Raw genomic sequence first — 20,522 nt, forward strand, 5'->3', positions numbered from 1 at the left:
TGTAGAGCCCAGGGGTGTAGAGGGTAGGGGTGTAGAGCCCAGGGGTGTAGAGGGCAGGAGTGTAGAGGGCAGGGGTGTAGAGCCCAGGGGTGTAGAGGGTAGGGGTGTAGAGCCCAGGGGTGTAGAGGGCAGGGGTGTAGAGGGCAGGGGTGTAGAGGGCAGGGGTGTAGAGCCCAGGGGTGTAGAGGGTAGGGGTGTAGAGGGCAGGGGTGTAGAGGGCAGGGGTGTAGAGCCCAGGGGTGTAGAGGGCAGGGGTGTAGAGGGCAGGGGTGTAGAACCCAGGGGTGTAGAGGGTAGGGGTGTAGAGCCCAGGGGTGTAGAGGGCAGGGGTGTAGAGGGCAGGGGTGTAGAGCCCAGGGGTGTAGAGGGTAGGGGTGTAGAGCCCAGGGGTGTAGAGGGTAGGGGTGTAGAGCCCAGGGGTGTAGAGCCCAGGGGTGTAGAGGGCAGGGGTGTAGAGGGCAGGGGTGTAGAGGGCAGGGGTGTAGAGGGCAGGGGTGTAGAGGGCAGGGGTGTAGAGGGCAGGGGTGTAGAGGGCAGGGGTGTAGAGGGCAGGGGTGTAGAGGACAGTGTAGAGGGCAGGGGTGTAGAGGGCAGGGGTGTAGAGGACAGGGGTGTAGAGGGCCGGGGTGTAGAGGACAGTGTAGAGGGCAGGGGTGTAGAGGGCAGGGGTGTAGAGCCCAGGGGTGTAGAGGGCCGGGGTGTAGAGGGAAGGGGTGTAGAGGGCAGGGGTGTAGAGCCCAGGGGTGTAGAGCCCAGGGGTGTAGAGGGCCGGGGTGTAGAGGGAAGGGGTGTAGAGGGCAGGGGTGTAGAGGGCAGGGGTGTAGAGGGCAGGGGTGTAGAGCCCAGGGGTGTAGAGGGCAGGGGTGTAGAGGGCAGGGGTGTAGAGCCCAGGGGTGTAGAGGACAGTGGCGTAGAGGGCAGTGGTGTAGAGGACAGTGGCGTAGAGGACAGGGGTGTAGAGGGCAGGGGTGTAGAGGGCAGGGGTGTAGAGCCCAGGGGTGTAGAGGACAGTGGCGTAGAGGGCAGTGGTGTAGAGGACAGTGGCGTAGAGGACAGGGGTGTAGAGGGCAGGGGGTGTAGAGCCCAGGGGTGTAGAGCCCAGGGGTGTAGAGCCCAGGGGTGTAGAGCGCACGAGTCTACAGAGTGCTCACAAATGTATAAAAAAGGGTAAACTCAGGCGGACCAATAGTGGCGACTAATGAGGAAAGTTGACACCCGGACCAGACGCGGGAAAATGCCAGGCGCAGCTTACAAAGGGGCAACTTTGTGTGTAACAGTGAACGCATTAGCGTCAAACCCCAGGGTGTCGAACCCCGGCGACAGTGATCACACCCACGACCATACAGCCGGCTATAGCAGACCAGCCCCTGAGAGAGAGAGAGAGAGAGAGAGAGAGAGAGAGAGAGAGAGAGAGAGAGAGAGAGAGAGAGAGAGAGAGAGAGAGAGAGAGAGAGAGAGAAACAGCTTGACCGTAAGGAGGAAGTAAAGTAACAAGAGAGTAAGTAATCCCGGCTACGAGCGGCAGCGCCGACCCCAAAAGTTATATCTATTATTATTCAGGTTTTGCGAAGCAATAGGAGGCAGCGAGGGGCCCCCAGACCGGGAGATCAGCCCCGGTCTAATATCCCTGGAAAGCAACCGGTTGGGACGACCCAACCTGAGCTCTGTATTGTGTGGGAGGGGGAGAGGGGGAGAGGGTATTGGGGGCTGTAAGAAAGAATTAATTCAAATACCGATACTAGGGAGTGGGGGAGGAGGAGGTAGGAGAGAGTGAGAGAGAGAGAGAGAGAGAGAGAGAGAGAGAGAGAGAGAGAGAGAGAGAGAGAGGGAGAGAGAGAGGGAGAGGGAGAGAGAGAGAGAGAGAGGGAGAGAGAGAGAGAGAGAGGGAGAGAGAGAGAGAGAGAGAGAGAGAGAGAGAGAGAGAGACAGAGACAGAGTGAGAGGGGGAGGCAGAAGACAGGGTCGAGGCAGGCAGGGCAGTATTGAGCCGGGGAGAAGGGGAGAAGGGGGAGGAAGAGTTGATGCCACAGAGTGGATTGGCAGAGAGTTAATACCCTCTGGGGGAGATTACCTCTAGACGCACCTGTGCAGGGAAGCGCAGCCACGCCACACAGGTGAGAGGCAGGTGAACGGGGGACAAGAGACAGGTGAAGAGGGGGAACAAGAGGAATTACTGCCTCTGTGTATCGTAAGGAATTACTTCACAGTGTAGCTACACGACTATCTCTATCCATCTCTAATATCTCCAACTAAACATTATAATATCTCCCTCGTCTGTGTTCACAGGAACTAACCCAATGGATCTACACCTGAACAAAGGGATAAGAGCCGAGAATATCAAGGATAGGGTTCTTGGGTAAGAATATGGGAGATTAGAGGTGGAGTGCGAAGAACAGGGATGTAAGAATAAGAGCGAGGAGTGACAATAGGAATGAGAGAATAGGGAGGGGGGATAGGAAGATGGTTGAGGGGGCGAGACTAGGGGGTGGAGATAGAGAATAAAAGCGGGAAGGGACTGAAATATGCAACAAAGTGAAGGGGGTTGAGGAGAGCTGAGAGGATGAAGGGAAAGTGGGCAATTAACTATGTAAATTTGACAGACATTTGAGCCCAGAATTCCTACGTCTTCCAGTCTTGGGAACTCCCAGTCTTGGGAACTCCCAGTCTTGGGAACTTCCAGTCTTGGGAACTCCCAGTCTTGGGAACTCCCAGTCTTGGGAACTTCCAGTCTTGGGAACTCCCAGTCTTGGGAACTCCCAGTCTTGGGAACTTCCAGTCTTGGGAACTTCCAGTCTTGGGGAACTTCCAGTCTTGGGAACTTCCAGTCTTGGGAACTCCCAGTCTTGGGAACTTCCAGTCTTGGGAACTTCCAGTCTTGGGAACTCCCAGTCTTGGGGAACTTCCAGTCTTGGGAACTTCCAGTCTTGGGAACTTCCAGTCTTGGGAACTCCCAGTCTTGGGAACTCCCAGTCTTGGGAACTCCCAGTCTTGGGAACTTCCAGTCTTGGGAACTCCCAGTCTTGGGAACTTCCAGTCTTGGGAACTCCCAGTCTTGGGAACTCCCAGTCTTGGGAACTCCCAGTCTTGGGAACTCCCAGTCTTGGGAACTTCCAGTCTTGGGAACTTCCAGTCTTGGGAACTCCCAGTCTTGGGAACTTCCAGTCTTGGGAACTCCCAGTCTTGGGAACTCCCAGTCTTGGGAACTTCCAGTCTTGGGAACTCCCAGTCTTGGGAACTTCCAGTCTTGGGAACTCCCAGTCTTGGGAACTTCCAGTCTTGGGGAACTTCCAGTCTTGGGAACTTCAGGTCTTGGGAACTTCCAGTCTTGGGAACTCCCAGTCTTGGGGAACTTCCAGTCTTGGGAACTTCCAGTCTTGGGAACTCCCAGTCTTGGGGACTTCCAGTCTTGGGAACTTCCAGTCTTGGGAACTCTCTTCTTCTGATCTTCTTCAGTCTTGGAGACTTTCCATGACCTCCCGGCTAGGTCAAAGGTCAAACACGTCCAATTCCAGACTTTACAAGGAAAATCCACCCAGGCATTTCTGTCAGGCATTGTATGCCTTTATTAAAGGTTAGGACATTTGAATCCGAACAATGCAGCCTTTTAGGCATTTCCTTGTCCCTAGTCAAGGCTAAGATGTTTCTAAGACTAGCCTAGTCAAGGCTGAGATGTTTCTAAGACTAGCCTAGTCAAGGCTAAGATGTTTCTAAGACTAGCCTAGTCAAGGCTAAGATGTTTCTAAGACTAGCCTAGTCAAGGCTAAGATGTTTCTAAGACTAGGCTAGTCAAGGCTAAGATGTTTCTAAGACTAGTGTAGTCAAGACTAAGATGTTTCTAAGACTAACCTAGTCAAGACTAATCAGTTTATGATATTCTTTTAGTTAGAATATGATGACAGAGATAGAGAATTGATGCTATTTTTTTTTTCTCTCTCTCTCTCTCTCTCTCTCTCTCTCTCTCTCTCTCTCTCTCTCTCTCTCTCTCTCTCTCTCTCTCTCTCTCTCTCTCTCTCCCCCCTCCAGCTTGCCAGGGACAGCAGGTGTTCAACATTGTCAAGAGTAAACTACATAAGTTTACCTGGCCGGGTTCTCCAAAGCCCTTCAGTCACTAGCGGTATGGCACCCTTCCCATACTCCCTTCCCTTCCCTCCCTTTTCCTCTTTCTCTCCCCCTTACCCCCCTTTCCTCCTCCCATTTCCCCTCATCACCCCTGACCATTCATCTCTCCCTCCCTCCCCTCCCCCCCCTCCAAAATAAAGAAAGATGGACGCCTTCATTATTTTTGGCATCATTTTGGAGGCGCTGAGATTGGTTTCCGAGAGGAAGCCAAGCTGTAATTGAGTAATTAAGGCAGTGGAAGTTCACGGTGCAATTAGACAGGTGTGTGTGTGTGTGTGTGTGTGTGTGTGTGTGTGTGTGTGTGTGTGTGTGTGTGTGTGTGTGTGTGTGTGTGTGTGTGTGTGTGTGTGTGTGTGTGTGTGTGTGTGTGTGTGTGTGTGTGTGTGTGTGTGTTAGCTCTTGAACTCCGCCTTTGTAACCGATTAACTTCTATTCCTCTAACATGTCTCCTACATACATATTATTCTCCCCGGGGTAGAGTACCCGTGGTAGAGTACCTGGGCACGGGGGCGCCCCTTGGACCAGCACAACCTGAGGCTGGATATCACCAAGGTCCAGAAATTATACAAAAAGGTTTTCTGAGCCTGAGGAAGATCCGCTGAAGGAAGACCCAGGCACACGGAGGTAATGAAGCCGCGCTCGTCCAGGATTTGGACAATCTCTTTGACATCTCCCACGGGGTCGACCTCTTGCCTCAGACCCCTTGAGCACACACAGAGAGCCCTGGCGGGGGTTGAGACGGAGGGGGCACGGGGTCGACCTCTTGCCTCAGACCCCTTGAGCACATACAGAGAGCCCTGGCGGGGGTTGAGGCGGAGGGAGCACGGGGTCGACCTCTTGCCTCAGACCCCTGGAGCACACACAGAGAGCCCTGGCGGGGGTTGAGACGGAGGGAGCACGGGGTCGTAGGGGACTATCTGTTCCTTACGAGCCCCTGGTGGTCTCCTGTTCCCCCAGCTCTCAGGAAAGAGTCAAGAGTGTAGAGAAGAGAGCACCAGTGACCTTATGATCTGATCCAATACCTGGTTGATGGGGTTCTGGGCGTTCTTCTACTCCCTAAGCCCGGCCCGAGGCCAGGCTTGACTTGTCAGAGTTTAGGAGTTGAATGTGAAGATTTAGTATTTAAATGTGTGAGAATCAGAACAAATAGGAATTTATATCTCAAGGTTCAACGGCTTGATATGAATATCGCATTTCTGGCCGAGGTAACAATAGTATAGGTAGTTAATTACCCAGGTAACCCAGGTAACCTTGCTACACTTACACCTGGGAAGACGGGACACCACGAGCGCCAGGTAACCTTGCTACACTTACACCTGGGAAGACGGGACACCACGAGCGCCAGGTAACCTTGCTACACTTACACCTGGGAAGACGGGACACCACGAGCGTAGCTCTCATCCTGTAACTACACTTAGGTAATTACTCTTAGGTAATTACACTTAGGTAATAATAATACACACACACTCACAGCCGAATGAACAGCGCTCGGGTGTCGTAGTCCTAAGGACCCGGGTTCGATTCCCGGACGACGCAGAAACAAATGAACAATGTCTTTCACCTGATGCTCCTGTTCACCTAGCAGTAAAGAGGCCCCTGGGAGTTACACAGCTGCTACGGGCTGCATCCTGGGGGATGTATGTGTGTGTGAGAGAGAAATATATGTAGTACATATATGGAAAAATAGGTCGGGAGTCAGTACATTAGACAACCGGCGGTTAGAAAGGCGGGGCCCAAGAGCTAACAGCTTGATTCTGCAGGCACAAAATGTAAATACACACACAGTTGTCCAGAAAAAAATAGCTGCTTCCAAATGTATATACACTGGAGTATATATATATATGTCGTACCTAGTAGCCAGAACGCACTTCTCAGCCTACTATGCAATGCCCGATTTGCCTAATAAGCCAAGTTTTCCTGAATTAATATATTTTTTCTAATTTTTTTCTTATGAAATGATAAAGCTACCCATTTCATTATGCATGAGGTCAATTTTTTTTATTTGAGTTAAAATTAACGTAGATATATGACCGAACCTAACCAACCCTACCTAACCTAACCTAACCTATCTTTATAGGTTAGGTTAGGTTAAGTAGCCGAAAAAGTTAGGTTAGGTTAGGTTAGGTAGGTTAGGTAGTCGAAAAAACATTTATTCATGAAAACTTGGCTTATTAGGCAAATTGGGCCATGCATAGTAGGCTGAGAAGTGCGTTCTGGCTACTAGGTACGACATATATATATATTATATACACATATATATATATATGCAACAATGATCATAAAAACACTGATCCAAGTATGCAGAATAACCACATGTGAAAAATAGAAAATGCTTAACGCGTTTTCGGCTAATTCGCCTTCATCAGAGCAAAGTAGAATGAAGATCATTTTGATCTTCATTCTACTTTGCTCTGATGAAGGCGAATTAGCCGAAAACGCGTTAAGCATTTTCTATTTTTCACATGTTGTTATTCTGCATATATATATATATATATATATATATATATATATATATATATATATATATATATATATATATATATATATATATATATATATATATATATACATATATATATATATATATATAGTAGGCTGACAAGTGCGTTCTGGCTACTAGGTACGACATATATATATATATATATATATATATATATATATATATATATATATATATATATATATATATATATATATATATATATATATATATATATATATATATATATACTGAGATGAGCACTTTAGTGTCCCGGTTTATATTAAGGCCTAAAATATACTTTCTGTCTGGTCAATAAGACCTTTCTGACCTGATCAAGGTCAGTATAACCCTAAAGGGATGGTGATACAACACCCCCCCCCCCCCCCCCTTTTTGTGGTATATATATACATATTTATACATACATATTTATACATACATATTTATACAAACAAATATACATATTTTCAAGACACATGTATACTTGGTTGGTCAGTAGTTGGAGCTTAACGACCCTCCGTAGTTTGATAGGTTGTTGTTGTTGTTAAAGATTCGCTACGTGGAACAAGTTCCAAGTAGCACGGGCTATGGTGAGCCCGTAACTACGTTTGATAGGGCTGTTAAGCCCCCCAAACTGTCACAATAATTATAGCGATATTTTGTTCTTATTTCTGTATTTCTTCCCCATTGTTTGAAATGAGAATTTGAGCAGAAACGTCGTTTAAGGAAAAGTTGAATATATACTGTGAATATTTTAAGTCAATTTTGGGCTCTTGGCGTAGCTTTGTAAATGTACATTTAAGTCAATTTCGGGCTCTGGGTAGCTTTGTAAATGTACATTTAAGTTAATTTCGGGCTCTGGGTAGCTTTGTAAATGTATATTTAAGTCAATTTCGGGCTCTGGGTAGCTTTGTAAATGTATATTTAAGTCAATTTCGGGCTCTGGGTAGCTTTGTAAATGTATATTTAAGTCAATTTTGGCCTCTGGGTAACTTTGTAAAAGTAAATGTACATTTACGTTGATCTCCACTATCGTGCAGATAGCCTGCTCAACACCCTGTCTCTTAACCCCACCACCACCACCACTACTCACCCCCACCAACCACTACTCACCCCTACCATACTCACCACCTCCAGCTGCTTCTGGTAGACGGAGCTAGAGTGGTTGGCTTCGATGAGAGACTTGCCGGAGTTGAAGATGGCGCAGATGGTCAGTCCCAGAGAGAACATGTCGCTCAGCACACTGCAGGTGGAAGCTGTCTGCACCTCAGGAGCTACACACACGCACAGGGGGAGAGAGAACACACCAGTGTTAGTAATACACATACTATACAGTGTCATAATACACACAGTATACAATGTCATTATACACACACACTATACAGTGTCCTGCCTCGAACGCAAACTTGGCAAATGACTGTGGCGACACCAATTTTATGAGTGTTTTTACCACTAGGACAAAATGTTTTACCACAAGGACAACATTGTCAACCAATGTTGACAATGGCTCTTACCAGCTGAAACGTTCACTTTCCTTCCTGTTTCTCTTGATTTTCCTCATACCAATGAGCATTGTTTCGTGATCCTTAATTGCATTAACTTTGTGTATTAAGAAGAGCTGACTGTCATTGCTGAGGAGTATTTTAAATCATTATATATATATATATATATATATATATATATATATATATATATATATATATATATATATATATATATATATATATATATTGGTGTATACTGGCAGCAGGTTTTCTTTCAAACATGTTTCATTGAATATGACCGCATATTCTGTATTTATTATTTTCTGGTTTAGGGCTTCTATCCCTCTAACTATTTTCTTAGCATCAGGGCTTAATTGAAATAGGAGTTCTCCAAAACTCATTTTCGTACTTTTAAGTTGAAGAAAAGAAGTGATTTACTATAGAGTGTATTACACTTATTTATATAATTTGCACGACGTTTCGAACCTCCATGGTTCATTCTCAAGTGAACAGATCTTACAATACTAGTTGATTTTATACCCGCATTAGGTCAGGTGATAATACAATGAAGGTGAAAACATGGGGGGATACATAAGGGATAAACATAGGGGCTGCAGAAGGCTTATTGGCCCATACGAGGCATCTCCTATCTAAACACAAAGATTAATCCAGTGTAATTGGCCTGTTATGTTGGACATTGTTTTCTGTGTTGGCATCGATATGTTCTTGTCTTGTCCTTACTCTCATGGTGGGTAGAGTAAATAGTTCCGTGATTTGGGTGTTCATGGTAGGTCGCTCTATTCTTATGTGAATTGCCTCAAGAATTTGTAATCTTCTTGAATCTTGGGTTTTGTCTATTATGCAAGTATTCTTGTTCAACATTTCTCTTGTTAGAGTAATGTCATGGGCTTGTCTCATGTGATTCCTAGGGGCACCAGATTGAAGATGGCATGTCAAACGCCTCGTCAGCTTGGTCGACGTCATACCTATGTACTTACATTGAAGGTTACATCCTTCGTGGGGGCAAGTGTACATGTATACAACGCTTGACTGCTGTAGAGGGTTCTCCGTCGGCTTCGGGCTGTTTTTGATAAGGAGTTCGGAAGTCTTCTTGGTTTTGTAGAATATTATCAGGTTTATGTTTTGGTTAGGAGTAGTGCTTTTTACTCCTTTACGGATTATTTCTTTCATTATTCTTTCCTCTTTTATATGTTCACTGTGCATGGTTGATTTGTAATATAATTTTATTGGGGGTGTTGTGGTTTCTGTTCTAGGTTCTGAATTATACCAACGGTCCAAGTGTCTTCTTATAGCAGCGTTTATTTCCGCGTTGCTATATCCGTTGTTCACCAATACCTGAGTTACTCTTTCAAACTCTCTACTCACGTTGCTCCATTCAGAGCAGTGGGTAAGCGCTCGACGAATATAAGCATTGAGAACACTGGCTTTGTATCTTTGGGGGCACTCACTTCTACCGTTCAGGCATAATCCTATGTTGGTGGGCTTGGTATATACGTTGGTGCTTAAAGAGGTTCCTGTTTTTGTTATTAGTACATCCAAGAATGGCAGACTGTTATTTTCACTATTTTCATGTGTAAATCGGAGTACTGACTCTCTCTCTAGGTGTCTTTTTAGGTCAATTAGTTCATCTGAGTCTTTTACTATTACGAATATGTCATCTACATAACGGCAGTATACAGTTGGTTTTTGTCTGCTACTGAAGACCCTATCTTCGATGGTTCCCATATAAAAATTAGCAAATAAAACTCCTAAGGGGGAGCCCATTGCTACTCCGTCTATTTGTAAATACATGTCTCCTTGTGGACTGATGAAAGGGGCTTCCTTTGTACATGCTTCGAGAAGACTTTTCAAGTGTGGCTCAGGTATGTCTAATTTGGGGGTGCTCTCGTCTCTGTATACTCTGTCCAGTATCATTCCTAGTCGACACAACCATAGGAATGATACTGGACAGAGTATACAGAGACGAGAGCACCCCCAAATTAGACATACCTGAGCCACACTTGAAAAGTCTTCTCGAAGCATGTACAAAGGAAGCCCCTTTCATCAGTCCACAAGGAGACATGTATTTACAAATAGACGGAGTAGCAATGGGCTCCCCCTTAGGAGTTTTATTTGCTAATTTTTATATGGGAACCATCGAAGATAGGGTCTTCAGTAGCAGACAAAAACCAACTGTATACTGCCGTTATGTAGATGACATATTCGTAATAGTAAAAGACTCAGATGAACTAATTGACCTAAAAAGACACCTAGAGAGAGAGTCAGTACTCCGATTTACACATGAAAATAGTGAAAATAACAGTCTGCCATTCTTGGATGTACTAATAACAAAAACAGGAACCTCTTTAAGCACCAACGTATATACCAAGCCCACCAACATAGGATTATGCCTGAACGGTAGAAGTGAGTGCCCCCAAAGATACAAAGCCAGTGTTCTCAATGCTTATATTCGTCGAGCGCTTACCCACTGCTCTGAATGGAGCAACGTGAGTAGAGAGTTTGAAAGAGTAACTCAGGTATTGGTGAACAACGGATATAGCAACGCGGAAATAAACGCTGCTATAAGAAGACACTTGGACCGTTGGTATAATTCAGAACCTAGAACAGAAACCACAACACCCCCAATAAAATTATATTACAAATCAACCATGCACAGTGAACATATAAAAGAGGAAAGAATAATGAAAGAAATAATCCGTAAAGGAGTAAAAAGCACTACTCCTAACCAAAACATAAACCTGATAATATTCTACAAAACCAAGAAGACTTCCGAACTCCTTATCAAAAACAGCCCGAAGCCGACGGAGAACCCTCTACAGCAGTCAAGCGTTGTATACATGTACACTTGCCCCCACGAAGGATGTAACCTTCAATGTAAGTACATAGGTATGACGTCGACCAAGCTGACGAGGCGTTTGACATGCCATCTTCAATCTGGTGCCCCTAGGAATCACATGAGACAAGCCCATGACATTACTCTAACAAGAGAAATGTTGAACAAGAATACTTGCATAATAGACAAAACCCAAGATTCAAGAAGATTACAAATTCTTGAGGCAATTCACATAAGAATAGAGCGACCTACCATGAACACCCAAATCACGGAACTATTTACTCTACCCACCATGAGAGTAAGGACAAGACAAGAACATATCGATGCCAACACAGAAGACAATGTCCAACATAACAGGCCAATTACACTGGATTAATCTTTGTGTTTAGATAGGAGATGCCTCGTATGGGCCAATAAGCCTTCTGCAGCCCCTATGTTTATCCCTTATGTATCCCCCCATGTTTTCACCTTCATTGTATTATCACCTGACCTAATGCGGGTATAAAATCAACTAGTATTGTAAGATCTGTTCACTTGAGAATGAACCATGGAGGTTCGAAACGTCGTGCAAATTATATAAATAAGTGTAATACACTCTATAGTAAATCACTTCTTTTCTTCAACTTAAAAGTACGAAAATGAGTTTTGGAGAACTCCTATTTCAATTAAGCCCTGATGCTAAGAAAATAGTTAGAGGGATAGAAGCCCTAAACCAGAAAATAATAAATACAGAATATGCGGTCATATTCAATGAAACATATATATATATATATATGTATTAGAATGTCTGAATGTGCGTTCGTAGTTGGAGGCCAAAAGCTTTGGGCTAGCTTCACCCAAATTTGCACTGTGATCCATGTGGGGCACGTGCCCAACATGGTGGGATTGATGTGGCCAGAATTCAGGCGGGAAGAGCTTGCTATGGTCCCATACTGACTACCATTGATCATTCTGGCTCTGTCCACCACCTCGCTAAAAAAAATAAAAAACCGAAATTTCCAAACAATTTTTTTCTTATAGTAATATGAAACCTTATGCACTAATCTTGGGAAATTTAAACAAAAAATTGTAGTCATTTTAGTTTGGCCAAAGCAGCATCAACCAAACAATCCTCCCACAGCTAAGAAGCTAACAATAGACAGCTCACAGGCAGACCATCTCCGCCACACCAACAAACAAACAAACAAACAAACACACGCCTTTTACTATATTTACAAACGATTTGATTAGCGAGTAGAAAACCCGCGGGCGCTTGTAAAGCTCTCCGCTAACCTTTTATCCGCTGAAATGAGAAACACGAGCTTTTGAGCCCTTCAAAAAGCATTTTATCAGACTAAGTGAAAAAATGGTCGGGGAAGCTGGCAGGGCACTTGAGCGCGCACTGTGGCCGCGGCATGTAAGCCCTAAGAGCTTACCGGACAATCAAGGAGCGCTGAATCAGGGGGAAGGAAGCGGAACTCTTCCACTAGACTCAATTCCAGTCCTTCCCCGCGAGAGAGGGATTGAATGAGAATGTAAAGATTCGAGTCTGAGGTGGATACTGTTCTCGGATGATGGCCAAAATGCCTGTGTGTGCGTGTGTGTGTGTGTGTGTGTGTGTGTGTGTGTGTGTGTGTGTGTGTGTGTGTGTGTGTGTGTGTGTGTGTGTGTGTGTGTGCGTGTGTGTGTTAGTTACACGACCTCATTGCTCGAAGATGTTTTGGTTTGAAGGTGTCGGCTGCTTCCTGCTTGACTACTGTGGCTGCGTGTTGGGGAATATTTGGGGGATTCCGACAGGAAGCCCTGTTCCACGTCGTCGAGGGTCCTGTTCCACGTCGTCGAGGGCCCCTGTTCCACGTCGTCGAGGGCCCCTGTTCCACGTCGTCGAGGGCCCCTGTTCCACGTCGTCGAGGGTCCTGTTCCACGTCGTCGAGGGTCCTGTTCCACGTCGTCGAGGGCCCTGTTCCACGTCGTCGAGGGCCCGTGTTCCACGTCGTCGAGGGCCCGTGTTCCACGTCGTCGAGGGCCCCTGTTCCACGTCGTCGAGGGCCCCTGTTCCACGTCGTCGAGGGCCCGTGTTCCACGTCGTCGAGGGCCCCTGTTCCACGTCGTCGAGGGCCCTGTTCCACGTCGCCAAGAGTTTAACGTGATAGAGTCTCAAACACGGGGAACCATCTGGTGGCAAAGACGAACATGTTTTCACGAACCGCGGTTCTATCAACACACAAGACAACAACTGCTGGAACACTTTATTTATCACCTGGTGTTCAGGGTGGGTGTTTGCATCTCAGGGCATGTGCTATGTCCGCATCTCTGATGGCACCTGTGTTCTCGCTGGTGATGGCACCTGTGTTCTCGCTGGTGATGGCACCTGTGTTCTCGCTGGTGATGGCACCTGTGTTCTCGCTGGTGATGGTACATGTGTTCTCGCTGGTGATGGCACCTGTGTTCTCGCTGGTGATGGCACCTGTGTTCTCGCTGGTGATGGCACCTGTGTTCTCGCTGGTGATGGCACCTGTGTTCTCGCTGGTGATGGCACCTGTGTTCTCGCTGGTGATGGCACCTGTGTTCTCGCTGGTGATGGCACCTGTGTTCTCGCTGGTGATGGTACATGTGTTCTCGCTGGTGATGGTACATGTGTTCTCGCTGGTGATGGTACCTGTGTTCCTCGCTGGTGATGGCACCTGTGTTCTCGCTGGTGATGGCACCTGTGTTCTCGCTGGTGATGGTACATGTGTTCTCGCTGGTGATGGCACCTGTGTTCTCGCTGGTGATGGCACCTGTGTTCTCGCTGGTGATGGCACCTGTGTTCTCGCTGGTGATGGCACCTGTGTTCTCGCTGGTGATGGCACCTGTGTTCTCGCTGGTGATGGCACCTGTGTTCTCGCTGGTGATGGCACCGACGGTGTTCATCTCGTCCATCTTCGTGCCTATTTGTCTACAAAGTCGTAATGACTTAGTGCTTTCTCCTCATAATTACCTTACTTTCCTTATTTCAAATTGAAATAAGTTTATTGAGGTATAAATACCCACAAAGGAATGAGGTAGCGCAAATATATATATAATATAAATATATATATATATATAAGTGAAGGGGGTAAAAGGGTAAAAAGTAAAAGGGGTAAAAAGGGGTAAAAGTGCTGCTAGCTTTTTGAAAGAGTTAGGGGTCTAAGCTAATCGAAACAACTAGAGACCCTAGAGCTGCCAGTTTCTTTTTCAGCGCCTTAGTGTGGGAATCCAGAGAGGAAATGCTCACTGCATCCATGGTTCCTGCCCGCCATCTGAGGAGCTGGAGGAGCTGTTCAACTTGTGACAAGCAGCCTTGCACCCTGCATGCAATCAATATTGTAACTTTTCTTGTGTAATGACATTTTCAAATAAAGTTAGATAAATATACACACATACCAAAAGAATAGGGGTGGTAGGAGAAGAACATATCAAGGTGTTCAGTGAGGATCCACAAGGTCTTCTCTGAGTACTCTTTATTTTCTTCCCCGAGGCTATGGGTCCCTACACTTGCACTAGAGGTGGTACCCCTTCCAGGTTAAAAAATATATATATATATATATATATATATATATATATATATATATATATATATATATATATATATATATATATATATATATATGTATATATATATAGACACACAACTTTGCTTATTTGTGCTATGATTCTGCACTGGTGCTTCACGGTTGAAGGGAAGTGCAGACTGGAGCTGTTTTCTCTTAAGAAAATTGTTTATAGTCTGAAGTGTTTTGAATCGACTTGTTGAGAGGACTTGGCAGCTCCCACACACTGCCATACCGCGCCAGGTTGTGCTATTCTTACCTCAGCTACTGGAGCGTATTTGGTCAGCTTGAGAAGGTCTAGAGTTTTGTTACACTGCTTGGAGGAGAGTGTTCTGGGGGCGTGTGACAACGACCTGCCGTCTTAAAAAAGAGTACAAGATAATGTGAAGTTGGAGGTGTTTTCTGTTGGTGGCGAAGCAGGAGCTCGAGTTATGTCTTATCTCAGTCTTGTTACACACACTCTATACACCAACCTCTCCACGACGTGCTCGATGACCTCTCCAAGGCCTTGGCAAGCCTGTGTGTCTGTGTGTGTGTCTGTGTGATGTGTCCAGCATCACTGCTGGACGCCGGAGAGAGAGACTCTCTGTTCCAGGATTACGTGGGTGTTGTAGGGTTACTGACGCCATTGTCCACGGCTTAGGCCAATTCATACTAGCATTACGACTGCACGTTTATATATACGTATATATTGTAAATATATATAAATATATATATATATAAATACTGTGACGACGTATGACCAGGAACGAAAATAAAACCAGAAATTCCTTAAGCGTTAAATTTAAGACACTGTGTTCAGACGATTTGTAATGTGACGTCTTGTTCATCATAACTCGTCAGCCGCTGATGAATATGACCAAACAATAATAGAGACAAAATAAATTCCCCCCAAGTGAGAAGACAGTGACGACTTGTCCGCATAATACAAGTTCCTGACATTTAAACACAAGTTTTAAAAGGTACAGAACGTTTTTCAACATCTCTAAGGTAAAACGGTATATATATATATATATATATATATATATATATATATATATATATATATATATATATATATATATATATATATATATATTTTTCCATGCAGGAAAAGGTCAGGGGAATATACCAAATAATTCACCCAAAGCTGTCTTCTCCTCCCTGCTGGTGTCCAACTACTTGGGCTGGACGGTAGAGCGACGGTCTCCCCTTCATGCAGGTCGGCGTTCAATCCCCGACCGTCCAAGTAGTTAGGCACCCTACCTTTCCCCCCCTGTCCCATCCCAAATCTTTATCCTGACCCCTTCCAAGTGCTATATAGTCGTAATGGCTTGGCGCTTTCACCCCTAATAGTTCCATTCCATTCCTCCCTGCTGGCAAGATCAGGAACCAGTCCACCAACATGTTGTATAAATTACTCAAGCCCAAGAATCTATTTTTATTGTTGTTGTATAATCTAGGCAGAAAGTTAGATGTCAAAATCTGGGACAGATGACCTCGGAAACTAGAAATAAGAGAAGCTTCCGTATTCAACTTCTCTTCCTGTATCATTATCTGCACTTTTGAACACCTGAAACTTCGCGTTCACAGTCAGGTATGCAGGCGATGAGTCACAATAACGTGGCTGAAGTATGTTGACCAGACCACACACTAGAAATTGAAGGAACGACGACGTTTCGGTCCGTCCTGGACCATTCTCAAGACAATCGACTTGAGAATGGTCCAGGACGGACCGAAACGTCGTCGTTCCTTCAATTTCTAGTGTGTGGTCTGGTCAACAGTCAGGTATATAAGAACATGTTGAGGGTGCTCACTACTCATGTCTTGGGTGTTAAGACGGCTCGCTCTCTCGTCAAGCAACTTGAAAGGAGTGATCTGTTGGACAGATGTTCTCGTGTGCACGAGGGTGATCAGTATTACACACTCCTTCAACATCTTCACTGTCATGTTCACTGTTCATTTTAGTTACCAAAAAGTTAGCATATAACACAGGAATACAAAACACATCGTATAACAGGACTCACCAATGCGGCACCAATGTTCAAAATGGCCTTCCAGAACACCACTTTCATAATACAAAATAAGCGCATTACAAGAGCATATAAGAGCATACAAGAGCATATAAGAGCATACAAGAGCATACAAGAGCATATAAGAGCATATAAGAGCATACAAGAGCATATAAGAGCATACAAGAGCATATAAGAGCATATAAGAGCATATAAGAGCATACAAGAGCATATAAGAGTATACAAGAGCATACAAGAGCATATAAGAGCATATAAGAGCATACAAGAGCATACAAGAGCATATAAGAGCATATAAGAGTATACAAGAGCATACAAGAGCATATAAGAGCATATAAGAGCATACAAGAGCATACAAGAGCATATAAGAGCATATAAGAGCATATAATAGCATACAAGAGCATATAAGAGTATACAAGAGCATACAAGAGCATATAAGAGCATATAAGAGCATACAAGAGCATACAAGAGCATATAAGAGCATATAAGAGCATATAAGAGCATACAAGAGCATATAAGAGTATACAAGAGCATACAAGAGCATATAAGAGCATATAAGAGCATACAAGAGCATACAAGAGCATATAAGAGCATATAAGAGCATACAAGAGCATACAAGAGCATATAAGAGCATACAAGAGCATATAAGAGCATATAAGAGCATACAAGAGCATACAAGAGCATACAAGAGCATATAAGAGCATATAAGAGCATATAAGAGCATACAAGAGCATATAAGAGTATACAAGAGCATACAAGAGCATACAAGAGCATATAAGAGCATATAAGAGCATATAAGAGCATACAAGAGCATACAAGAGCATATAAGAGCATACAAGAGCATACAAGAGCATACAAGAGCATATAAGAGCATACAAGAGCATACAAGAGCATATAAGAGCATATAAGAGCATACAAGAGCATACAAGAGCATACAAGAGCATATAAGAGCATATAAGAGCATACAAGAGCATACAAGAGCATATAAGAGTATACAAGAGCATATAAGAGCATACAAGAGCATACAAGAGCATATAAGAGCATACAAGAGCATACAAGAGCATATAAGAGCATACAAGAGCATACAAGAGCATACAAGAGCATATAAGAGCATATAAGAGCATATAAGAGCATACAAGAGCATACAAGAGCATATAAGAGTATACAAGAGCATATAAGAGCATACAAGAGCATACAAGAGCATACAAGAGCATACAAGAGCATATAAGAGTATACAAGAGCATATAAGAGCATACAAGAGCATATAAGAGCATATAAGAGCATATAAGAGCATACAAGAGCATATAAGAGCATATAAGAGCATATAAGAGCATACAAGAGCATATAAGAGCATACAAGAGTATATAAGAGCATATAAGAGCATATAAGAGCATATAAGAGCATACAAGAGCATATAAGAGCATATAAGAGTATACAAGAGCATATAAGAGCATATAAGAGCATACAAGAGCATATAAGAGCATATAAGAGCATATAAGAGCATATAAGAGCATATAAGAGCATACAAGAGCATATAAGAGCATACAAGAGTATATAAGAGCATATAAGAGCATATAAGAGCATATAAGAGCATATAAGAGCATACAAGAGCATATAAGAGCATATAAGAGTATACAAGAGCATATAAGAGCATATAAGAGCATACAAGAGCATATAAGAGCATATAAGAGCATATAAGAGCATATAAGAGCATATAAGAGCATATAAGAGCATACAAGAGCATATAAGAGCATATAAGAGCATATAAGAGCATACAAGAGCATATAAGAGCATATAAGAGTATACAAGAGCATATAAGAGCATATAAGAGCATACAAGAGCATATAAGAGCATATAAGAGCATATAAGAGCATATAAGAGCATACAAGAGCATATAAGAGCATATAAGAGCATATAAGAGCATATAAGAGCATACAAGAGCATATAAGAGCATATAAGAGCATATAAGAGCATATAAGAGCATATAAGAGCATATAAGAGCATACAAGAGCATATAAGAGCATACAAGAGTATATAAGAGCATATAAGAGCATATAAGAGCATATAAGAGCATATAAGAGCATACAAGAGCATATAAGAGTATACAAGAGCATATAAGAGCATATAAGAGCATACAAGAGTATATAAGAGCATATAAGAGCATATAAGAGCATATAAGAGCATACAAGAGCATATAAGAGCATATAAGAGCATATAAGAGCATATAAGAGCATATAAGAGCATATAAGAGCATACAAGAGCATATAAGAGCATATAAGAGCATACAAGAGCATATAAGAGCATATAAGAGTATACAAGAGCATATAAGAGCATATAAGAGCATACAAGAGCATATAAGAGCATATAAGAGCATATAAGAGCATATAAGAGCATATAAGAGCATATAAGAGCATATAAGAGCATATAAGAGCATATAAGAGCATATAAGAGCATATAAGAGCATATAAGAGCATACAAGAGCAAAATAAGAGTTTTCAATCCTGTCCAGTAATTTCATTCTGGAGCAGAACACTGTACCATCAGCCACACACTGTACCAGCAGCCTCACACTGTACCAGCAGCCTCACACTGTACCAGCAGCCTCACACTGTACCATCAGCCTCACACTGTACCATCAGCCTCACACTGTACCATCAGCCTCACACTGTACCATCAGCCTCACACTGTACCATCAGCCTCACACTGTACCATCAGCCTCACACTGTACCATCAGCCTCACACTGTACCATCAGCCTCACACTGTACCATCAGCCTCACACTGTACCATCAGCCTCACACTGTACCAGCAGCCTCACACTGTACCATCAGCCTCACACTGTACCAGCAGCCTCACACTGTACCATCAGCCTCACACTGTACCATCAGCCTCACACTGTACCATCAGCCTCACACTGTACCATCAGCCTCACACTGTACCATCAGCCTCACACTGTACCATCAGCCTCACACTGTACCATCAGCCTCACACTGTACCATCAGCCTCACACTGTACCAGCAGCCTCACACTGTACCATCAGCCTCACACTGTACCAGCAGCCTCACACTGTACCATCAGCCTCACACTGTACCATCAGCCTCACACTGTACCATCAGCCTCACACTGTACCATCAGCCTCACACTGTACCAGCAGCCTCACACTGTACCATCAGCCTCACACTGTACCATCAGCCTCACACTGTACCAGCAGCCTCACACTGTACCAGCAGCCTCACACTGTACCATCAGCCTCACACTGTACCATCAGCCTCACACTGTACCATCAGCCTCACACTGTACCATCAGCCTCACACTGTACCATCAGCCTCACACTGTACCATCAGCCTCACACTGTACCAGCAGCCTCACACTGTACCATCAGCCTCACACTGTACCATCAGCCTCACACTGTACCATCAGCCTCACACTGTACCATCAGCCTCACACTGTACCATCAGCCTCACACTGTACCATCAGCCTCACACTGTACCAGCAGCCTCACACTGTACCATCAGCCTCACACTGTACCAGCAGCCTCACACTGTACCATCAGCCTCACACTGTACCATCAGCCTCACACTGTACCAGCAGCCTCACACTGTACCATCAGCCTCACACTGTACCAGCAGCCTCACACTGTACCATCAGCCTCACACTGTACCATCAGCCTCACACTGTACCAGCAGCCTCACACTGTACCAGCAGCCTCACACTGTACCATCAGCCTCACACTGTACCATCAGCCTCACACTGTACCATCAGCCTCACACTGTACCATCAGCCTCACACTGTACCATCAGCCTCACACTGTACCATCAGCCTCACACTGTACCAGCAGCCTCACACTGTACCATCAGCCTCACACTGTACCATCAGCCTCACACTGTACCAGCAGCCTCACACTGTACCAGCAGCCTCACACTGTACCATCAGCCTCACACTGTACCATCAGCCTCACACTGTACCATCAGGCCTCACACTGTACCAGCAGCCTCACACTGTACCAGCAAGCCTCACACTGTACCAGC

The 20,522-nt window shown here is 44.6% G+C and overlaps 1 protein-coding gene across 1 annotated transcript in view; it reads right to left on the reverse strand.

Annotated features, from left to right (window-relative positions):
* bma (SCY1-like protein bma) overlaps positions 1-20,522 on the reverse strand; it is a gene marked incomplete at its 5' end in the record, with an annotated part of 234,606 nt that overhangs the window by 128,081 nt on the left and 86,003 nt on the right. Inside the window, 1 exon segment of the mRNA XM_069310483.1 lies at positions 7,727-7,872. Coding sequence (XP_069166584.1) covers positions 7,727-7,872 — 146 coding nt within the window.

Source organism: Procambarus clarkii, chromosome 67 (genome assembly GCF_040958095.1).
Source record: "Procambarus clarkii isolate CNS0578487 chromosome 67, FALCON_Pclarkii_2.0, whole genome shotgun sequence".
NCBI lineage: Eukaryota > Metazoa > Arthropoda > Malacostraca > Decapoda > Cambaridae > Procambarus > Procambarus clarkii.